General features: G+C 37.9%; 2 protein-coding genes across 2 annotated transcripts; both read left to right on the top strand.

Annotated features, from left to right (window-relative positions):
• The first annotated feature begins 256 nt into the window (after nt 1-256).
• Nucleotides 257-4,783, top strand: LOC139116881 (uncharacterized). The gene is made up of 3 exons (XM_070679613.1): nt 257-309; nt 1,079-1,198; nt 2,495-4,783. The coding sequence occupies exons 2-3, from the start codon at nt 1,117-1,119 to the stop codon at nt 3,295-3,297; spliced, it is 885 nt and encodes a 294-aa protein (XP_070535714.1). The 5' UTR covers nt 257-309; nt 1,079-1,116; the 3' UTR covers nt 3,298-4,783.
• Nucleotides 4,784-8,094: 3,311 nt separating this feature from the next.
• Nucleotides 8,095-19,721, top strand: LOC139116879 (choline dehydrogenase, mitochondrial-like). The gene is made up of 15 exons (XM_070679611.1): nt 8,095-8,342; nt 8,736-8,801; nt 9,948-10,093; nt 10,607-10,707; nt 10,908-10,957; nt 12,643-12,768; nt 13,149-13,265; nt 13,494-13,586; nt 14,034-14,087; nt 15,158-15,208; nt 16,011-16,105; nt 16,980-17,171; nt 17,266-17,318; nt 17,555-17,722; nt 19,144-19,721. The coding sequence occupies exons 4-12, from the start codon at nt 10,698-10,700 to the stop codon at nt 17,119-17,121; spliced, it is 738 nt and encodes a 245-aa protein (XP_070535712.1). The 5' UTR covers nt 8,095-8,342; nt 8,736-8,801; nt 9,948-10,093; nt 10,607-10,697; the 3' UTR covers nt 17,122-17,171; nt 17,266-17,318; nt 17,555-17,722; nt 19,144-19,721.
• Nucleotides 19,722-23,867: the final 4,146 nt, after the last annotated feature.

Here is a 23,867-nt window from a genome sequence, read left to right as displayed (position 1 = left end):
ATTTGATCCTGACAGTTTTGGAAAGAAAACACAGATTATTTAAGAAACAATGTGTCATTCTCTCGATATCATCCTCTCGATAGTTGAAATTTTTGTTAATTAAAAGCCATTTCTAATCTTATACGCACGGCTTTGAAAGAATACAAATATTAAAACGTGTATAGTATTAATTCAATTAACGCGCATGCGCATCCACTTTGCCTGAACTGTCGGAAGACAAAGCGGGCGCTTTGCAAACCACTGAGGTCAACTGCGAAGGGTCAACTTTTAACCTCTGGACTCCTCAGTGGGCGCGAGGGTCGTGCGCTTGTGAGTATTTTTGTGGGAGTTTGCCCGTCAAAGAAAACGTGCTGTGAGTATCAAACAGTTTTTAAAGTTTCGATGCACCTGCATACACAATGCGATAATCTGCATGCATGATGGATTGATGCTGTTATTATAGTTCCAGTACCGTCAAAACCACGGGCCGTGCTGAAACAGCCAATGCACAATACTCTTTGACCCCACAAGGGAGGTAAAAAACCCAACAACAGACAAAAACGGCCATGACCTTACTGACTGAACGTCCAGGGTCTACAGTGTTCTGAATCATAGCCCCTCCCTGAATGGTGAGGCTGTGGCTGAACGTTATTGTTCTGGAGCGAGAGGTCTATGGCAAACAGTCCAACCATGGATGTAAACACAGGCTCTAGAGTCAATGCAGGCGAACCGCTAGCCGCCATTGATTTTTATTGTATCAGTGGCGGCTAGCGGTTCGCCTGCATTGACTCTAGAGCCTGTGGATGTAAATTTTACATCCATGGTCCAACCAGCTTACAAAACGGCCGCAATATCGTAACGTTGGATAGCATTCGCCGTAACTATGCTTTCCATACTTGAAGTCGGCTCGTATTAGAGCTGTCATCTTTTTAAGGTGTTGGGATCAGAGGCAAGGTGCATCTTTCGATTCATATCTTACCCTAACCATAAATCCATTTTAAACGTTGATTTAACGAAGAAGAAAAGCTACCCAGTTGACACTTTGATTTGTGAGCTTAGTTTTCACCTTCTTGCTGATTTATTTGTTTATGCCACACAGATTCCAGGTTGTGGTCCTTTCAAAAATTCAATAAGACCATGGAAACGAGAGTATCTGAGAATGGTAAAGATGTCATTACGTTATTCCGTGAACTGGCTTATGACTACTTTGACCGGACAGGTATGTCACTTGATTAGCAGTCACTCTATCAGTGCACGCTCCAAATTAGGGGTATTGTACTATAATACTGAGAATGGCTTACACCACAATCCAAAAAATTACACAACTTGAAAAGGACAAAGTCGGCCATTTTTTCGTGAAATTTGTTGATACGAGATACTACTTATATTGTTTGACATACAGTTAAAAGATACCAAATGAATGGGTGACCATGCATATATTTGACCACGGTTTTACACACGATAAATGAAACCATTGCAAAAATGAATTAATGGTAGAAGAAGAAAAAATGTGCTCGACCAGTGTTTCTGTCTTCAAAGAAGATTTCTTTATTTAAACCAACATTTTGGCAGTACACAGACTACCTTCTTCAGGTTACACTTATGGAAAAAAACATATGAATATTCAACCTAGATCAGGAATATTGGATAAAATAGGTGTCAAAAGAAATTAGATAATGAAAATTATATATTAAAATCCGAGATTAAATTGACTGAGTAGAAAGTACTCTCCAAGTTTAAAAATAGCATTCCATTGCAGGAAATTCAAAATGAAGTGGCAAATGTTGAATTTAGCAGCTTGTTCTGTCAAAAAGAAACAAACATTATTTTTTAGTGAGAGGTATTTTATTTCAATCGATAGAATTCAAAGAATATTGGATAAATTGTAAAATCTGTTAATGTCAACAAATTAACCCTTTCACTACCATGGTTTGTCCCAAATCCATTGTTTCCTATGGTAAAGTTGGACCTGTATACAGGGAACTGGGGGTGAAAGGGTTAAAGAGAGATGCACTTTATAGGCCCCTACTAAAGGGCCAGTAATTCTTGCTTTTGATGATTTTGTACTGTTTTTGTTGTGAATGTCAAACATAATTTCTCATTCTACCCCAAAGGGCATGTTGAGATACACAGTATTCAGGTTGTCAACTGAACCTGTACACATGTAAACTGCATTGTTGTTGTTGAAGAGTGCATTCTGGTCTCGCCATCAATTCCAATGTAAACACCAATGCTGCATTTCACATATATAGAGACTGTGTCAACAAGCTAAATAGCAGGTGTATCAAAATTCTTTTAGGAGCAGAACAAGAAATATCAATCAACGTATAAAAAATAAAAATAAAGGAAAAAAAATTAAAAGTTAAAGTTACTGCTCTTTAAATGACCTGTCAGTACCAATTGCATTTGTTTGCTCCCAATGGTCACTGGTTCCTCCAGAATAAAATACTTACATGAACTATAAATAGCTTTGCACAATACAATATCACCAATGAATATTTCACTTTTTCAATAGGGACATTATGCATCTGGAAGATATCCTACTTGTGCCAGGTTTTAAGGATGGTAAGCATTAGGTCTGGTCTACAGCATAACTTTTTGTATCGAAGCAGAGATGCAAGGGAAGAGACTTCACAGGGTCCTGATCCGAGCAAGAAATTCTCGTATTCCGGTCGTTTGGTTTTTGTCAAGACACAAGAAATGACAGTGTATCCAGCCCTTTATGGCAAGGTGAAACGCGACACGCAGCTGAAAGGCACCTGCGCGATTCAATACATCGGGAAGTCTTCATACTGTTTTCTACAGGAGCTTCAACTTGCCAGTACTGGTGAACTGGTGTGCGTTTGTTCGACTCTAATGGTGTTAATTGATAAAGCTACCAGAAGGCCTGTTCACTTTGAACCTAAATTTGTCGAACAAAGCTTACCCTTTGTAAAGGGTGGCACAGTCAGTTTCATGAGGCCAATAGTGGATCAACCGCCTTCATATTCATATCGTTATTCCATCTCAGTGCCTGCAAGCGACATGGATTCAAATTATCATGTGAACCAATCAAACTACATCAAATACTGTATGGACTGTGCGGCATTTGGTGCCAGGGACCATGCATACTCACTTTTCACCCAGGACATTGCCTCATACCCCATAAAATCACTGTCAGTGTTGTATATCGGTGAAAGTAGGTCCGGGCAAATCTTGGACGTAATTTCATGGGAAGATAGAGAGAAACCATACATCATTTACTTCATCATTAGAAGAGGTAAAGATGACATCTATCAAAGCATCGTGAGGTTTAATGTAGACAAGTCTAAACTGTGATCATTTTCCAATAATATCTTCCACTATCAATCATCAAATCAAGCATAAATGTGACTGTTGTAGAGTGTACCCACTTATGTTTGTCAATTAATAGATTAAGGATTTCATTGGAATTTCTGTGCGTAATCCCTGTACCAGTTCAAGTAATATGTCAAAATTCCAAGCATCAAAGAGAAATTTCTTGCATAAATACCGTGTAAATATAGTGTATAGGGTACATTATTCATGTGTTTAATTGTTCTGTGAAACCTTACCGTCTTTTGACAAACATATCATTTGTTTGTCATTTTATTATGTCTTCACAAACAACATTATGTAAGTCAGAGAACACCTCACCTTTACAGCGGTGTGCCTTGAAAGTGACAGACTTAAACTTTTGCTCAAGGAAACTTTCAACCATACTCTTTCAAATTCAAGAATAAAAAACAGAGGTCACCGTGCAAATTAACAGATTACTGTAATCTACTTGACATTAACCCTTTGAGTGATTTAATTTTCCCACCGAAATTTTACCGCCACATTTTACCAATTTTTATGATTTTCTCTGAAATTCTGCTAATATTTGACCAAACTGACGTCATATTTCACTGACTACAGTTTTTATCAAAATTTTGGCAAAAAATTGAGAAAAATTGACTGGGGTATATTTTATAAAGACGACAAAAATTGACGTTGGCGCTCAAAGGGTTAAAAATGGCGGCCATCCGTCTTTTTACTCTATGTGAAGAAATATTTTTTGATTTTCACAAACCTAGGATGATGAAAATTTTACATGTTTCAAGAGCTTCAAACTGAGCCCACACAAGCGATAGATCAAAAAAGTATTGTAAAAATTTGAGAGGCCAATATCTGTCACAAGACACATTCTACCTCAATTCATAGATCGATAGATCCAATCTGGTAAATTGTTGACTCCTTGACTCACATTTAGTCGTAAAGTGTGCCAACATTTCACCAAAATATAATGGTTGAATCACAGCATTGGCAGTGAAGGGGCCAACATGATTTCCAGGTATGTAAAACATTTGTATAACTTTGTAGAGCCACTTTCCTCTTCTTAATTAAGCCATACATCAAGACCACTGAGTTACTGTATTTTAAGGACAAGTTGAAAACTTTGAGCACATGTAAGAAATACTGCACAAATATGTGTTTGGCCAACAGGCCAAGATTAAGTGTTTTCGACAGATCATGGAAATACATACTTATAGCAAAGTCTTCGCTGTGAGGTTTACACTGATAGGTGTAGAAGTTATTGTTCAAAATGGAGGCTTTACATACAGCCTCCAATCTCTGAATAGCGGCTTTACAGAGTCGTGCAATGGCATGTGAAATAGTTAAGGGTGCATCGCGGTTTTACAGAGCATGGCTCGCATATTCAAAGCTACCAAAAAGACTTTTTTTGTTTTGTTTTGTATTTTTTGCTCTTGATTCATGTAATTACTTGAAGTAGGCCTAATTTATGTAATAAATTTCTTTGATTAACGCCCCTTGTCTCACTTTGTCATTCTCTCCATAAACACAAATATGATAATAAGTGGTTTAAAGTACTGATGAATACTTTTATTTTTCAAAATGTTCAAGGATACCTTTGTCATCATGTGGCAGTAACGAAGAATGAGACAGTTTGAAGTCATAGTTTGTCGCCATAGCATGTGCCATGCATGCTGTAACATTGATAGCATATCTTTTGACAATATATGTGCTAAACAACTGTCCTAACATGCATGATTTGTTAGCTACAGTATCTAATATTTACAGACACCCAAAATCAAAAATGTTATCCCCGTGTCAACTAAATGGGGAGAAATTAAAGTTTCGATTTTAAAAACAAAAAGAGGCCCGCCAAAAATCATTCACTCCACGAGCTTGCCGTAGACCAGGATACTGTAGTATTTAAAAGTTGTAGAGTCTGAACGTCTATCTCCGAGGCACAATCTACCTCAAAATTAAGGAACTGTCGATAATAGCAGCTGGCGCACTACCGGTATAATTCCTTCGTTGGATTTTTTGGGAGGGATGGGGAAGCTCGTGTCGACTTGCGTTCACAAAATCGCATCAGGACTTCCGTACTGTTTTTTGAACTCTGACCAAGGAGCAATAAAAGTAGGAGATACGCATTACCAAGAAGCGACTTTGATACAGAGTTGGAAAGAGCGAATTACAAATGAAACGCTATGCCGCGACTTTATCTTTAGATCAAAGTTGATACAATATGCGATCTTCTTGTTCATCAAGAAAAGACAGACCACAATATACAGATTCTGAAGCAGAAAGCACAGAACTACCGAAAAACATATATCTGAAGTGAAACCTGGCATGCTTTTTCGCCGTTGAAATGTGTTCCTACACGAGAAAGATATAAAGTGTGCTATCACCTGAAAGGGAATTCATCGTAAGTAATAGATTTGATCAATGTGTAGCATTGGTTCTTGTATGGCTTTGTACATTATCTGGGATCCATTGATGTCATTGATATTTCCATTTCACATAAAAAATTTCATTTGGAGGGGCGGAGAAGATTTCAACCCCTAAAATGAAGGAATTTTGTTTGTCGCGCGTACGCATCATGTCAGGAGACACCGGAATGGTCACAGATATGAACATAGGGGAAAGCGTACATGTCCGTACAACAATGGCATGACACGTCACGGTATTTATTGTCAATCAATATACTCTCCAAAGTAGTATGATACGTAGTTGTTTATCGGCTTTGGGAAACCTCGCTGATTAATAGAAATATTTTGTATGACATGCTGATACATGTGATAAGCTTCCCACTTTTGTAATCCTTGGACGTCAGGGAGCCGTCATTATTTACGGTCTGGGGATCGGAGGAATTTCATCGGAAACTCCAAAATTTTCGAGTAACCCCCCCCCCTGCCAACCATGATGAATTTGAGTATCCCCTCTGACACAGAAATCTGGACTGACCCCTACTTACAAAAGTTAAGTATTAGTACAATTATTATTAAATTGACGAAAGTACAGAGATAGTAAAAACGTTTCAAATGTTTAACCTGCTAGATATTGTCATCGGTTATCCCACGGTTGTAAAAATGGGAAACAAACAAAATGAAATTCAAAAGTCACAACAACATGTAGATATAAAAGCTTACACTATTACCAGTACCCAACCATGAAATATACTGTTGAATTTGGATGGGTATCACACAGGGTTTGCACTAGGATATCTGACTGGGAAGATTTTCAAAGTACAGGGTGAGAACACGCGAGTGGCTGAGGAGGGGGGTCGGAGGGGATTGCCCCCTATCTTGTGTGAAATTTTTTTGAGAAATAAATGTGTGCAATTTTTGTAGCCTGGTGCAATCCGAGAGGTGTTTTTGATTTGTTTTATTTCACTTAGTAAAACTTTTATAACACTCAAAGGGGAGAGCGCGAGGGGGGTCCCCCTCGCGCATCGAAAAAAAAATAGAAATTGATGTGTGCAATGGTGCAGTTTGGTGCAATCTGAGAGATGTTTTCAAATTGGTTTTTTATTAGGAAAACTGTTAGAACATTCCACTGGGAAGAGCGCGAGAGTGGGATGTCCCCCTCTAGCATCGCAAAGTTTGAGAAATTGTTGTGTGCAATGGTGCAGTCTGAGAGGTGTTTTAATTTATTCGCGCCAAAAACTGAGTAACATCTTTCGGCTGACTCGCAGCGTGTTTGCAAGGTTATATCTGATTGGTCGATTGTCACATCTTTCATTGTCTCCTTATTTAAAGCAACCCCCTCTCTTGTAGCTTTCAATTTTTGAGTGACTCCCTTACATTACTGCGACCCCTAGGCCTTAAATAATGGCGGCTCCCTTATGGCAAGCCATTACGTGCTTTTGCTTGGAGAAAGTGACACTATTGAATCGGCGTGAGACTGAAACATGCAGGCTGTGTATGCTATGGCCTGTGTATACTGATTCAAGGAAGAAATAATATGAGATACCTCAACGTGAGGAAGATCACGCCTTGGTTCTGGAGGTTGACTGTTTTCATGAATTGACACAGCGATAGATCTAGTAGAAATATTGCAGTTTTCAGAAATTCTGGAGTATTGGAATCAAGTGGGAAAGAAACAGAAACAAATAGCGTATAAATCTGATCTAACACCTCTGTTTGATAGCTCACAATTAAATATAACATGAAAGAAAACACTACTTTATGAATTTGTCAAACGTCAATAAGACATACTGGGTTGTGGAGTCATTCCCGATCCAATGATTCTTAACTGAACCATAACAAAATTATGAATGATAACGAGATTAACAACTCAGACTAGCCAAAATGACTTCACTTTTTATACATGTTTTGTTATGATGGTGAATGAGGAAATGTAGCTAACTTAGCCAGATGTAGGCAGATGTTTTGCCGGTTTTTTGTCGGTGCAGATGTTTGCTCTTACCTTCATCTTTGTTGAACAAGAGCAACATTCCTGAGCCTTCAATGTTTAACCTTTAAGATACAGATGGCTTGGGTAGTGAAATGGCATCTCTGTAACTACTTCTCATCTTGCGTCGCCTGGTCACACTAATCTGGGCAAAACTTAACATTTCTCCACTTTTCTAACTAAAGAGCAAGAAGCTTACTTCAAAATGATCGTTCTCCAAGAAATGCTTTCTCCACTACACAAAGCGCCTGCTATTTGTTTTATTTGTAATTTTCTGGCTCATAATGTGACATGTTACGTCAACGTGTTATACTAACAATACAACCTGTGAGACGAGTGCTTCATAAAAGTGCCTAAATTATGAAAATTCTCCTTGAGAGGGCGCCTTGCACGTTTAGTGGGGTAAACATCATGACCCTTAACTGCCTGTGGTAAACTTTTCAACCTGGCGTCACTTCTATAATGGCAGACAAGAAGCAAACGTTCGACTTTGTAATAATTGGAGCTGGTAGCGCTGGCTGTGTACTCGCAAACCGTTTGACAGAAGATGAGGGTATCAGTGTATTGTTACTGGAAGCAGGTCCCGAGGATACGAAACATGAAATCCATATTCCAGTTGCAGGGCATTTACCCTTGGTACTGAAATAGATTGGCAGTATAAGGTAATATCTACCCCCGGTATCTACCTCCTTTGCAGGACAAGAAATGACTTCCTTAATGCAAGAAGATCTTTAGAAACATAAAATTTTGATCTTCACTTCTGCGCTAATCTTCTGAGCCAAGTTACCATAATCAGATGACCCGACTATGCCTACATCAAGAGATAAAATATAGTGAAAATGTTTTACACTGCACGTTCCTTCCATGTCTTAATGTTTGACAGGTTTGACAAGTTGTTTGTTTGACTGTCAGTAATTGTTTACTGACCATAGAACATTTTCGACGGATACAAATGACCTTTGTCAGGCACGGATAAATGGTAGTAATAAGACCATCTTTGAAGTTAATATTAACTGTATTGAACTGAAGCTGCTATTCCTTATGGTCTCTTACAGACAGTTCCACAGAAGCATGCATGTTTCGCCATGAAAGATAATCGCGCTATGTGGAGCAAGGGAAAGGTCAGGAAGAAAACGGTTCAATTTCTAAAATCTGCTGTACAGGTGGCAAAGACATAAATTGGTATAGTGTGAAATATAAAAATCATTCATATAACACAAAGGACGGGTTCATGCGAGCAATGACGATAGCAATAATGAGCATGTTTGATCAGAGCTCATGTTCAAAGTTATCATGAAATATTTTCCACCAATACGCAAGACAAAGTAATGAGGTATAAGTGATAAAAAAGTCCGGGAAATATGTTAGATAAATTTGCATATTTGACAGAGTGGCTAGAGATTTAATGGATGATTACGGCTTAAAATCAAGTAACGCAGAGAAAGAGACCTGCCAGTCCACTATCTTGCACTGACTTCCCAACAATGGTCTCATATCCATAACCTTGTCCACTTGTAAAATGCAGAATTATAACCCTTTGCCGACCAAGCCGCTGTTGCTTCACGTTCATTGTCACTATATATGACCGATCAAATATGAATGCCACGCATGACACCCGACCTAGCAATTGAGTATTCTTGCATCAATCTCCATTGGCTAATGGTGTGCGTATCGTCTCAGCCAACGCCAATTGCCACCATTTTAACTCCTGCTACATGTACACTAATGTCCTCATCATATCACAGCGGGAGAATCAATTAAATGTTATAAGAGGCCATGGATAATTAAAACATGCGCACGGTAAACAACTAATTGCGTTTGGCCTCAACCCCCTTCCCTAAACGAAAGTTTGGAAGTGTGAAAATCCAACCAAGCCCCACTCTGTATCTGCATACCAACAATCGGTAGTTACCTCGCTATGAAATCACGCATACGCTACGACCCCCTCCCCGCGCATACTCCCACTAAAATCAATCTCTATTCAGCGCTAACTCAACAATGAAGCAACCAATAGACGTTATTATTCACACATATGTCAAAAGAATGCTGGTGTAGCGCCGGTGCCATACTGGTCTGATACATACCAAGCAATATAGCGATAATTTGCGATACATAAAAAACGTGTAGAGAGATGTTGCGATATGAAAACTTGTAGTGCGATTTTTTCGCACGGTAATTGATATACAGCCAAACCACCTCCCCACCTAAACAAAGAAGTTACGTTTGGCGTGCGCGTGTTTTAATAATCCAAGGCCCCTTTAATGCAGGTTCTTGGTGGATCCAGCAGTATCAATAGTATGCAGTATGTTAGAGGATGCAAAGAAGACTACGATTCCTGGGCAAGACTTTGAGCCGAAGGATGGAGTTACGACGAAGTACTGCCATATTTTCTAAAATCGGAAAACAATACAAAGTAAGTAATACTAAGGAAATCAGTATATTTTGACTAAATAATAACCTGGCTATTAGCGTCTGATTTAACACAGGCAACTTGAAAAAACCTCTATTTATGGGACCCTATGACGTTATTGTCAATAGTCGTTCCGATTACTCATAATTTCTCTCGCCGTTGGGATTATTATTATCCTGTAGAGGTAAGAAGAAGTTAAAGTGATTGTTGAATTCCATCGGCAACATAACAAGACCACATGGATCTCTTCAGAAATTGTTATTTATTTTTTATCGGACCATTTCAATTCTATTAAGGTAATTTTAATGAAAAAGCGTCAAATATACCTTGCACTTAACACGAGCGTAATTGTTACACGTCACGATTGCCCCTTTTTACTTGTAGTGCATACCTCTAGCTAGAAGGCAAAAATAATAATAAAAAGGTAATTCTTGAAGAACTTCAGCACCGAAATCATGCCTTTTAAATATAAATCACTTTTCTCTATTTTCCCGTTGTAATTTTCATTTTTTCCAGTGAGGAGTACTTAAAAACTGAATATCATAACAAAGGTTGACCTCTAACCGTGTCTGACGTAACACCAACATGCAAATTCAGCCAAGTTGTTATGGAAGGAGGTGTGTAATATTAATCTATTTATTTGTCTCGATATGTCCTTGAATGTGTCATTGTTTATCGTCATTAGTTTGTCACAAAACAGCAAAATCTTTAACTGTTGTTTGATAAGATATATTTGTTTCTGAAAGTATATTGTAGACCAGAGGGTGACGACCTTGAAAAGATGTTCATACTTTTTCTCCCTTTCTATCAATTGTAGCTAAAGAACTTGGATTAGACGTAACGGATGTTAACAATGGCATTTATCAGGTGAGAATGAAAGACCTATGACCTCGAATAACACTTATAAGAACTCGGTGTCAATGGAAGTTGGTCACCATTGTTTTCAGTTCACTTAAGTTCAGTTCAGATCAGTTCTGTTCAATTCATTTCAAATAAGATATCCTGTCGGATAACTGCACGTCCCTCTCGGGTAATTGGAAGGAAATCGAAGGTTCCATAGTAAGTTCGTAGCGATCATACCTGTTCTTGAAGGAGTTCACAATCCCAGCATTGATCTAGGCGTAAGGTACAGTACGGTCATAAATTTCTGCAAGAGGTCACACTTTCAGTGATCTGTTTGGTAAAGTGCACAGGACGTATACTTTTAATATGTATCCCTACAGTGCGCGCAAGATAACCATTCACAGTATAACCATATGCACACTTTTGCGACAAAATATGTAAAAGAAAATAAATGCGTTGATCAGTAAAGGTACCGGTGCCACTATTCTAATCTATTTTAGCGCTATTTGAAACTGGTATCAGATTCATTATTCGCCAGCACATCTCGCAACGAAGTACGTCTTTTGGATACTATGGCAATATTGACATGAGAGTGTCTCGATACACTTTCCCATACCAACCAATTGATCATACAACTTCATTTGACTACACATTGTTTTCGCATGAGACAATAAATATATAAGCCCACTTGTTGATACTAGTATCTTGAAGTGACAAACGAGCTATAATATTGATTTAACATATATACTCGCGTGGGTTGTTAAAGCCTTTATGTTCGAGCTGTATAACTCTTGCAGTGTTTATCAGTCAACTCTCACCTTTATGTTGACATAAATCGTATCGAGAGTCCTACACTCTTGCTACGTTTTTGGTTAGACTCTCTCACAGTCCCTCCTCTACATTACGCACTCTATCCTCAACCATATGGTGATGCGCCCTCAACGGTGTTTCTGGCAAGCGAAGCTCACCGAGCCAACAGGGTTTATAGCGTAGCGGAACCCCGGCGGTGGCAGTCCCCGGGTTGGTGGGTACCCATGCTTGTTACCCAAGTTTGAAAAGTACCCCCTTTCCTAGAATATTTCTGAGAAAAACACCCCCTATTTGTGGCAAATCTGGGAGAAATTAGCTGTAAAAAAACATACCCTTATTTTCGAAATCTAGGAGGTTAGTATGTTGACTTCCAGGGTTGACGCTGGAGGTATAAGCTTACATGTACATACATCACAAATGTTGTCCTCACCTGATTTTAGGTGATTTTAGATTTTAGATGGACCCTAAGTGATGGGCATGTATACGTCATATGTACATACAAACGTACGGTACTGTTTTTCATTTTCTTTGTGAGTGAGACTAGACCAGATTTAGTGTCCTAGGGAGATTATGAAAGGACTACCCCTAATCTCGGAGGTTACTCTGAAAAAGTACCCCTTTTTCTCGATTTCACGGACCTAGAATCTCCGAGATGACTGAAGAAAAACACCCCTTTTTCCGTGAATTTGGTAACGCGCATGGGTACCCACCAACCCGGGGACTGCCACCACCGGGAGCGGAACTTTGCGGCTCCGACGGCTCCCTGAGGCTAGCTTTGCTCAGCTCAACTGCTGAGGGCGGTATTATGGTCTGAGGTGAAGCCGATAGCCGGCGAGGTGCTTTGAGAGAGTCTTCGTTTTTGGTGTACTCAACTTCCTGTTCCGTTTTGTTTTATTCAGATTGCTTTCAACTATTTCCAAGCAACTATCAAGGATGGCAGACGATGCAGTACAGCCGTCGCTTTTCTGAACCCGGTAAAGATGAGGACTAATCTGACGATTTGGACAGAGACGCTAGCAACTAAGGTAAAAAAACTTTCCACTTGCAATTGGTACATGTATCTCATCTCATTTCTTCAAAACTCGCCTTGTTGCTTCGCCTACATTTTACGTATGAGAATATATAATTATACAGTGTTCATGAGGTGTGTTTTACACGGTTTCTTTCCTTCAAATATAACTTTTCGACGTAACTTTTGCCGTTTTGTCACTTTGACTTCGCTTTAAGAAGGGACGCAAAGTCAAAGAAAGTATTTAGGACCCGGCTAGGCTTCCTGAGATTCCATGATGAACGACTTCCGGTTACATCGAATATAACCATAACAGTATAGTGACGATGCGATCGGTAAGGAACGAATGATATGTAGATTGAAACTCATTGTTTTATCTTTGTGGTATGCTTACAGATTGTATTCGAGGAGAAGAAGGCAACTGCTGTAGAATTTTTAAAAAGTGGAGAAAATGGTGTTTTGTATGTGAATAAGGAAGTGATCTTATCGGCTGGTCCCGTAGCTTCTCCTCAGGTATTGTGCAGCACATAGTGAGAGTCTTGATCATTTGTAAATCGTAGCCAGCGTGGTAAAGTTTCGGAGATTCTAAAGGTTAACGGTTCCCGCGATTTCATAGTTGTCTGACGTCGCTTAAGATATTGTTAATTTGTCAATTAAGGCTGCATCAGTGTATTTACCGTTCGTATTGAATAAGTAAATTGAGTAAATGACGATATTAACTGATTTCTCATCTATACATAGCTCTTAATGTTGTCTGGTGTTGGGCCAAAGGCTCATCTGGAAGCATTAGGAATACCTGTGCTGTGCGATCTACCAGTTGGTGAAAACATGCAGGTGAATATCAAAGTTGATGTTACGTTATGCTAACGGAGGTACAGAACTTACGTTTCGTGGATAAGGTCACCCTAAGAGAACTACAACTTGCATTTTATTATGGTAATATTCTTCTTAGGAAAAATCGGTGCATTTATATTGCGCGTGCGTATATATATATATAATATATATATATATATATATATATATATATATATATATATATATATATATTATACATATATACATATATACATATATATATATATATATATATATATATATATATATATATATATATATATATATATATATATATATATCCTAATCCTAATGACAGGAATACATATGTATGCACTTGAACTACTAATCAGAAGATCGTGCTACTATCTCTGTAAAGGTTGCAGGGGCAGTCAACCAGGAATGGTCAATGTATGTATCCTTAGTAGTTTTTTCTCATTAATATAGGACCACGTCATGATGAATATGAGAAACCGTGGAAATGGAGGCGGGATTTCTAAGGTTGGTATTTTTTAACAAATAAATGTCAATGGTAATTGACAATGGGTTTCCTTAAAACTTCGCGAATCAGGATAAAAAGCGCCTATTACGCCTACTTTAGAGATTGACGTATTACAAGTGTATATATTTTGAAATCTCATTTCGAGCGTACGCAAAACTTACACCCCAAAGTCTTGTAGTCGTTCATTGTAGAAAATGTGTCATTAGATTGTAGACCACTAAAGCCAACGCACGTTACAGCAGGGCAATGAAAAGTAATAACCATCGAACATTAGACAAATGTAGTGAATATTATTAAAAAAAGCTGGCGATTTTGTTCCTTTGGAAGAGAATATCAAGCGCTTCTCGTCGTTTTTATCGGTTCAAGTACAAGTCTCAGAATTTTATCATGTGGAGCCTGATATTAAAGATTCAATTCCATTGCGTAATATGTGCCAAGAATAAGACGCAGATCATAACATTATAAATGACTTTAAATGCCAGGTACTTGATCCCCGGGAAAAAAGTTTGTTCTAGTCTGTAAGAGAATTGTAGAGGTGTCATAGCCTTTTGTCGATCCATTGAAATTGTCATCTAGTAAGTAAATTTCCTTGCAAAACAATCTGACGCCTGACACAGACCTTTAACGAGAAGGTTAATAAACAGTCGACGACACGTAAATCGACGACGTCAAAAGTTGTCAACTTTTTGTGGGCAGAATTGTTCTCGAGGCCTCATAGTCCAGGTTCGCGATGTATTGATTGCGCCGATAAAGTATGTGTGCGATATATGATAACGCTTCATGAACTCCACATGTAGAGGGGTAGCGGTCATAAAAATTCTTACAATTTAGCTCGGTTCTACTGAACCATTTCTTTTCAAGGGTGGGATTTAGCCAAGCGTGTTTACTCTGATGTCTTCGCTAGGTGACTGGGTGCCATACATTTTGAGTTCAAATTCGATCGAAAATCTACTGAATTCCGGTAAATACTAAAAGTACTGTGAAACGTCTCTGCTGAAGCAATGGTTTCCGATTTACAGCAGATTTGTTTTCTAAAGAACATACAAAACTTCATAATTCTTCTTTGCAGGATATCCTAACTTCAAATGGCATCGAAGTCGCCGGGTTTATCAAGATCAAGGTAGTTTTCTCATTCATGTTCAGGACAAAGCTTAAGAGGCACAAGCGTCGAAACAGAAAAATTAAAAAAACTTTGAACGTTTCCTCGACAATCAAACGTAAATCAAGGTCACTATACGAAGTACTTCAAGTATGTACTTCTATCCCTGGAAAAGAGTATTTAAATTTAAGTAAGAATGCCCTTAAAAGAGATTAAATATTCAGACTCTCACACTTACTGTTTTTGTCTACCACTTGCTGGAGCTCATTTCAAAGTTCACACATAAAGTTTTCAACAGCGTGTGAACATCTATTTCCCCATATAGTCAACACATGGATTGCAGCCATATTGAAATTTTAGTGTTGGTAAATATTGGGTAATTTGTTTCTCTACTACCAAATATCAAAAATTGCCCCTCGACCCGTGATTTTAATTGTTAGTTTTGAGGGGCAGTAGTTTAAATTTTTTTAGATTGAAAATTTGTGCAAAGTTGAAACCTTTGGATTTCGAGGCGTGTACTACTCTAGGTAAAACTGGTATCGAACAGTTTTCCCTGCAAAAGCAGTGTTCAAAGGAATTTTCAGTAAATATTATAGCATGAAAAACGTAAACAAAGTAATAAACAGAAAAAGTTCAAATTTTATGAAAACACAACAGAATCAGACTTCCACCTGTAAGAAAGATTACATCCTACATAGACATCAAAATATATAAATAATGAGATTGGCCAAGTGATCGTCACATTCTCGAAAACTGCAGCCATAAAAGGTAATAACACCACCATTGACATGCACCTTTCTTATGGTTGATTGTATTACAACAGGAAGATATCCCCTGGCCAGATATACAGGTTTTCTACTCCCCTTTTTACCATCACTATGGACCCAATGAGAAAGAACTCTGTAACTTCGAGGACAAGTAAGTACAATATATGATCAATGCAAGGATAGACATACAATTTGCAAATTATGCTATTAAAATAATACAAGAGTAATCGTTTAATAAACAGTGACTCAACACCGCTTGCGGAATTTAGAATTAATCTTAAAATTGCACGGAATGACGTGAAGGGTATTATATTTACGTGCATACAGTTATAGTTATAACAGGCGTTATATGCATACAAAGTGTACCATCAGCGAATCAAGGCTAAACAAGGCCCGTGGAAACCTATATAATCATTAACATAAGCACTACGTTTTAAGCACAACATGTCACACAATAAGATCACAATTTCTGAGCAATACAATTACTGAGCTACAATTTGTTACTCTTCAATAATTTGTAAATCAACCAATTCATTAATGATAAAAATTGCACCATTTTCAGCTGTCATTACCCGATTCTGATTGCGATTAATACTTTTGGAAGAAATGAGCGAACGGCATTATGAAAGCTATTACAAGTGCATGCATATCGCAACAGTCATAACAGGAGTTGCGTACAGGATGTCAACATTAAATCACAGGCATATAAAAGCCCCTGAAACCATCGTGATCATAACCAATAATTGTACCCTAATCAGTACTAGTAATGATAGTATTCCGTTTACCCTTAAAAATAACATATATCTATTTTGTCCCTTGGCCATATAATATTTTCAATCAAGCATGTTACACACGACAAATAAACAAGACACAATTTTTCATTTTTGTGCATACATTAAAGTTCGGTTTCAAGTTTCGAAATACGGATGAGATGCGTAGTATACAAACATAATTAATCTTTTCTGATCTCAACATTATAAAAAGACGACTTTATGACAGGAGTATGCTTTCAATATTTGATAAAGGTTCGATGAAGCTCTAGAATTCACAGAAATTAAAGAAAAGATTGCTGAAAGAGAAGGACTGAGTTTCTATCCCGGTCTGCTACATCCAAAGAGTGTTGGTGACTTGAAGCTTAAGAGCAGAAACCGCTTGATGATCCACTAATAGATCCGCACTACCTGGAAGACCCTGATGACGTAAAAACTATAATAAGGGTAAGTGAAAACACTAATTTTACCAAGATAACCAACTGTAATGTATTGATGAGCAAAATACAATGATCTTCACTTTAATTTTATCTTCTTGCAGGGAATACGTTTTATTCAGAAGCTTACGGGCACAAAGGCTTTTAGAGATTTTGGGTAAGGCACATTGATATGTGTTATGAAGAGAGAGAGAGAGAGAGGAGAGAGAGAGAGAGAGAGAGAGAGAGAGAGAGAGAGAGAGAGAGAGAGAGAGAGAGAGAGAGAGAGAGAGAGAGTGTGACGGATATGAGTACTACAGCAGCAATGCTTTATTGAATCTATCTTTGAGGTATGTAAGTAATGCTTTAGTTGAGAGTTTAATTCTCTGTCTTGTCATTTTTGTAATAAAACAGAATTACACCTACCTATTTCAAGTTTGACAACTGCCCTCATGAGGTTGATAGTGACCAGTATTGGGAACACGTCGTTCGCCACCTGACATTGACAATTTGGCACGTTTGTGGCACGTGTAAAATGGGAGCCAAGGATGACCCAAAAGCTGTGGTTGATCCATCTCTCAAGTAAGAATTTCAATTGTCGTCTAGTGCATCGTTCTGTGAGCACATTTGCGATGTTTTAGCGATTCACATACTGTATATATCATGCAAAAGTATGTCATAGTCAAAATAGATTAACCATGTGGCGAGCAAGAAATAAGTCGCAAAGTCATCTTTTAAAAATGTGACTTTACCCTGGCATTTTCGTCTAGTTTTCTTGCTCTTATTGACGTTATGTTTCTTGTCAAACCTCACGAAATAATCACGATGAAAACAGAAAACAGAATAGTCAAATTTTATGTCAGTAAATTACTGTAAGCACAATAATTCCATTATAAATGAAAAATTACTAGATGTACGACTTTTTCAAGTTTAATGATCGATACACCCCTCCATTACAAGGAGAGTGTGAATCCAGTATGACAAACGCGTGACTTTTAATTCTCATTGCACAGAACTATACACCGAAATTCGAAAATTTCGTTCTTCTCCATAGAGTTAACGCAGTGGAGGCGGCCATTTTGAATTTTAATTATTGGTTAATCTTGGGTTATTAGTTTCTCCAGTACCAAGGTTTACACCCGATTTTTATTCTTGATTTTGAAAGAGAATGGTTGTAAAAGATTCCTTAAGGACAGGTTGAACAAAATTTTAAATCTTTCACTTCGAGGTGCATACTAACTTGAGGTAGTATGCGCCTCGAAAGAAGCCTCGAAAGTGAAAGACTTAAACTTTCGCTCAAACTTTGCTGAATGAAACTTTCAACCATTCTCTTACCGATTCAAGAATAAAAATCGAGGATCATTGTGCAAAGTTTGGAACTAGCGAAGCAAATTACCCGACATTTTGTGAGATTTGAAATTCAAAATGGCCGCCATTCCTGCCTATGTTAACTGTATGGGGAAAAATTAAAATTTGATATTAAAAAGACTAAGACGGTAAAAGTTATTCTTTCTCCAAGAAATTTAAAATGAGTCCCACAAGTGGTATTTAAGAAAAAAATTGTACTTATTTGAGAGTCCGACTGTCTGTCACCGAAGCGCGTTCAGGCTGTTTCCCAGGTCTGATTCTCTGGTAAAAATTTGTCCAATATTTGAACCTTATGGCTGTTGTAATACTTCAATATCCATTGATTCGTCTTTAAACTTCAACAAAGATTTCCTTCTTTGCAATGTCATCTTTGTGAAAATCGATAATTAAATTCTACGTTATACCATTTATCAAATAAAAAGTAGATAAATCTAAGGATATTTGTTCAATATTAATAAGAGTATAGGGAGAACGATGGGATATCCAACCTTCTGAGGTAAATAACAATTAACAGACACAATTTTATATCTGCAAATACAGTTACAATGCTTTCTTCAAATTGTTCCGAGATTCGTCTGATGATTTCTACGAAAATGTTGGCATTGATAAGCAGCAACACTATCATTTTATTTCAGAGTGCGAGGTCTGGACAATGTTCGTGTTGTGGACGCATCTGTTATGCCTCATATAACCTCTGGTAACACCAATGCACCAGTCATCATGATTGGAGAGAAGGGAGCCGATCTGATCAAACAAGATCTGTAGTGCTAATCTCAATCGTGAGCTGAGAATGTACAGCCCAGATTCCTTATTATCACTACTGCATATGCCTTGCGTGTTCTTTTTGTGTAGTTTTTGTAGTTTCCTTTTGGACAAATCAATACGACTAAACGAAACTCTTAAATAACCATCGCAGGATTTTGTTACACTTTGATGATTTTGTTGATGTTTTTTAAACTTCTGCTCTTGTACTGCATACCGAATCATTATGATATTTTTATTGTCAAAATCGTTTTTTAAGTATTCTTCTGAAAAGCATAATTGGTTATGTAAAGGAAATGTAAAGCAAACAATATACCAATATATTCATTATATAACTAATATACTACCATATACAATATATAAAATCATCCAAACAATATACCAGTATCTCCAAACAAGTATACTCTAAACAATTATAAGGGACAGTTCATTTCATTTGCAGCATGTTGATGTAGATATAAATAACTTTAAGTATTAAAATGGCAATCATCTTCATGTTATTTATATTTAGATCTTTTTTTAATTTAATCATTCAGGTTTATTTGAGAATCAGATTCTCAGCGTGATACATACATACATACATACATACATACATACATACATACATACATACATACATACATACATACATACATACATACATACATACATACATGCATGCATGCATGCATGTACGCACGCACGCACGCACGCACACGCACGCACGCGCACACACATACATATACATACATACATACATACATACATACATACATACATACATACATACATACATACATACATACATACATACATACATACATACATACATACATACATACATACATACATACATACATACATACATACATACATACATACATACATACATACATTTTTCTGCCCCTCGATGAGGCAATTGGGCCCACCCTAATAATCATTCGCTGGGTAAGTAACGGCAAACTTTGTGACTGGTCTCTTGTAAATTGCTGTGGCTATTTTGACCTGCTGCACATTACGTACTTTACCATCTTGTTTAGAGTTAACTTCAAGAATATGCCATTTACCTCGGATTGCAAGTCAGATACTATTATAAGGTCGTTGACTTGTACATTGCGTCTTTCTACTCTCCATTTCTGCGTGGTACCAAATTCGGTATTACATCTCTACACCATCGCTTCCAAAATGAATCTATGATCTTCTGCACAAACTCTACACGGTGTCTTGGGTTCTTTGTCTCTCGAAATGGTCCTTGCGGTACTGCTGTCGATGCTCGACCTAACAGGATGTCATCGTCCGTATATAGTCGATGCCACAACAGTTACTGTGAACAGAAATGGAGGCAAAGCCAGTAGCATTAAACAAAATAATTATACTGTGTGAACATGAGGGCGGGATTCATGTCCCAACATGTCTATTTCTCAGAGTATCACTATCTATCCCCCGGGGGGGGGGTCACTTCCATTACTTGCCAATATGTATACGTGCCGCCATATGGGGTGGGTATTTCAGCAACTTGGTCTAAAATGGGGGCATCAATTCCACTGTAAACCAAGGTCTAAAATGGGGTGATTTTGAGTGTCACACAAGAACAAATTCAACTGTCTGTTTCCATCTCGCTAGCAGGGTTCTGAGCTGCACTCTATAAGCATCGATATCTTTTCTGTGACAGGGGAACAATTAAAGAGACCCCCTGGCTTAAGCTAAAGTAAATATCGACTTTATTGTCACTGACTGGTCAGAACTCTATATATGGCAGAGTTTTGCCTAATAGAAAATACCCAAACAAAGTGGCTCTACTGATCCTATCTATCTATCTATCTATCTATCTATCTATCTATCTATCTATCTATCTATCTATCTATCTTCTATCTATCTATCTATCTATCTATCTATCTATCTATCTATCTATCTATCTATGTGTGTATGTAACTATCTATGTATACACGTACGTACGGACGGACAAACGAACGGGCCGAGATAAGGTTGGATTGTTGAGTACGGTGCGGGATTGCTAGATAGCTTATAGCCTCCTAGATAGCTAGGTAAGGTCAAAAACGAAATATTGTTTTTGGTTCAGAGTGCGCGTCATTCAGAACCTGCGCGTCATGTGTGTGGTTTTTTTTGCTGTGTACATACTCATCAGTACAGCTATCCCTGATATCCCTGCTTGCATGTCCAAAAATGCTTAAAAGAAAACGGAAGTACTGTGCAGCTAGTGATAATTCCTCCGATTCTAAAACCCCGCCCGTTTATAACGCCCCCCCAGGATTATTTTATCGATTCGTAATTGGCCGTTAGTTCGTTTATAACGCCCCCAGGGGGTACACCCAGATTCTGACTGGAACAATAGAGCCATTGTCATGTAATGACACAAGGATATCCGCGACACCTACGTCGCTAATCAAAGTCACAAACAAGTGCCAAAGTGAAGTATCAAACCTCAAAACAAGCACACTATTGTTTGGTGTTGGAACATGTCAATCGGGAACGGTTCTATCGTTCCTGGCGATACAATTCCACTTGGATTTCGCTACGTAAATGAACATTAAAAGAGTTGAATTTTTGAGCGTCTCGATCTAGTACAATGCCGTCTTTTCGTCACTGTCATTTTGCTAACGTCAAAATAAGCAGATTTTTGAACATCTTGATCAAGTACGAATCGAATATTTCGATGCCATTTGGCTACCATAACATGAACATTACGATAGTCAGGTAATAACTGTTGTCGCACGATCGGTATAATTCCTTGGTTTAATTTTTTTCTTTTCTTTTTTTTTTTGGGGGGGGGGAGCTCATGTCGACTTGCGTTCATCGCATCAGGATTTCCGTACTGTTTTCTAAACTCTGACCAAGTGGCAATAAAATTGGGAGATATGCAGGACAGGAAGCGACTTTGATACAGAGTTGTAAAGAACGAATTACAAATTAAACGCTATGCAGCGACTATCTTTGGATCAAAGTTGACACAATATGCGATCTTCGTGTTCATCAAGAAAAGACAGACCACAATATACAGAAGCAGAAAGCACGGAACTACTGAAAAACATATCTGAAGTGAAACCTGGCATGCTTTATTTTTCGCCTTTGAAATGTGTTAAACATTTTCCTACATGAGAAAGATAATAAAATGTGCTATCACTTGGAAGTGATTTCATCGTGAGTTTAGTTTTGATCAATGTGTAGCATTGGTTCTTGTATGGCTTCATACAGTATCTGGGATCCATAGGTGCGTGTGTGAGTAAAGGCATTACGTTGATGTCATTGATATTTCCATTTCACATAAGAACTTTCATTTGGAGGAGCGGGGAGGATTTCAACCCCTAAAATGAAGGAATTTCGTTTGTTGCGCGTACGCATCATGTCAGGAGACGCCGGAATTTTCACAGATATGAACATAGGGGAAGCGTTCATGTCCGTACAAAAATGGCATGACACGTCACGGTATTTATTGTTGCAGGACTCTACAATAAGAATCAATATACTCTACAAAGTTAGTATGATACGTAGTTATTTATCAGCTTTGGGAAACCTCGCTGATTAATAGAAATATTTTGTCTGACATGCTGATGCATGTGATAAGCTACCCACTTTCGTAATCCTTAGACGTCAGGGAGCCGTCATTATTTACGGTCTGGGGATCGGAGGAATTTCATCGGAAACTCCAAAATTTTGAGTAACCCCGCCCCCTGCCAACCTTGATGAATTTGATTATCCCCCTCTAACACAGTAATTTTGACTGACCCCCCTACATAGAAAAGTTAAATACCAATACAATTATTTGTAAGATTGACGAAAATACAGTGATAGTAAAGACCTTCCAAATTCTTGTTTAACCTGCAAGATTGTCATCGGTTATCCCATGGTTGTAAAACGGGGAACAAACAAAATTAACACGTAGACAAAAGAAGATTATTAGAGGCCATACTCATTAATGTAAACAATCCACCACTTAACGCCAATGTTGGAAAATATGAGATACCATCCATCTATGGTGACATCCTGAAAGTCAGTGGACAGTTCAATGTCCACACTTAACACATTTTCTGTGACAATGAAACGTTTTCACGCCTCGAGTTTGCTCACACCTCCAGCTGTTTAAATGCCTGCATTTGGATCTTTCTGTCAGATCAAGTGTGGACACTGATGAAGGACAAGTGATTTGTTCGAAACATGTCTGTTTTGCTGATTCACAGTGGAAAAAGAGAACTTTTCTGTACTTCAATGTTAATGCTTCCATGATGAAGATACACAGTATCAAACAAAATTAAATTCAAAGTCACAACAGAATACAGACATAAAAGCTCACACTAAAACCAATATCCAACCATATAATATTTGTATGGCTTCATACATAAAATTCATTGAATAATTGTTTCATTTGATGGGTATCATGACAGGGTTTTCACTAAGAGATCTGACTGGGCAGAATTTGAAAGTGCAGGGAGAACACGCAGTTGGCTGAGGGGGAAGAATCAAGTGTGTGCAATGATGCAGTCTGGTGCAATCTGAGAGGTGTTTTTGATTTATTTCATTTAGTAAAACTGTTAGAACACCGAAAGGGGAGAGCGCGAGGGGTGTCCCCACTCTCGCATAGAAAAAAAATTAGAAATTGATG

This window comes from Ptychodera flava, chromosome 18 (genome assembly GCF_041260155.1).
Source record: "Ptychodera flava strain L36383 chromosome 18, AS_Pfla_20210202, whole genome shotgun sequence".
In the NCBI taxonomy this organism is placed as follows: domain Eukaryota; kingdom Metazoa; phylum Hemichordata; class Enteropneusta; family Ptychoderidae; genus Ptychodera; species Ptychodera flava.
The sequence above is the reverse complement of the archived record's forward strand: the minus strand, read 5'-3'. Positions and strand labels throughout refer to the sequence as shown.

Excerpts from the sequence above, each read along its gene's own strand:
- LOC139116881 (XM_070679613.1), top strand. The coding sequence starts at position 1,117 with ATGGAAACGAGAGTATCTGAGAATGGTAAAGATGTCATTACGTTATTC. Across the intron at positions 1,199-2,494 it reads TGACTACTTTGACCGGACAG|GGACATTATGCATCTGGAAG; the intron begins GTATGTCACTTG and ends CTTTTTCAATAG.
- LOC139116879 (XM_070679611.1), top strand. Across the intron at positions 10,958-12,642 it reads TTAACAATGGCATTTATCAG|ATTGCTTTCAACTATTTCCA; the intron begins GTGAGAATGAAA and ends TGTTTTATTCAG. Across the intron at positions 13,266-13,493 it reads GTCCCGTAGCTTCTCCTCAG|CTCTTAATGTTGTCTGGTGT; the intron begins GTATTGTGCAGC and ends ATCTATACATAG.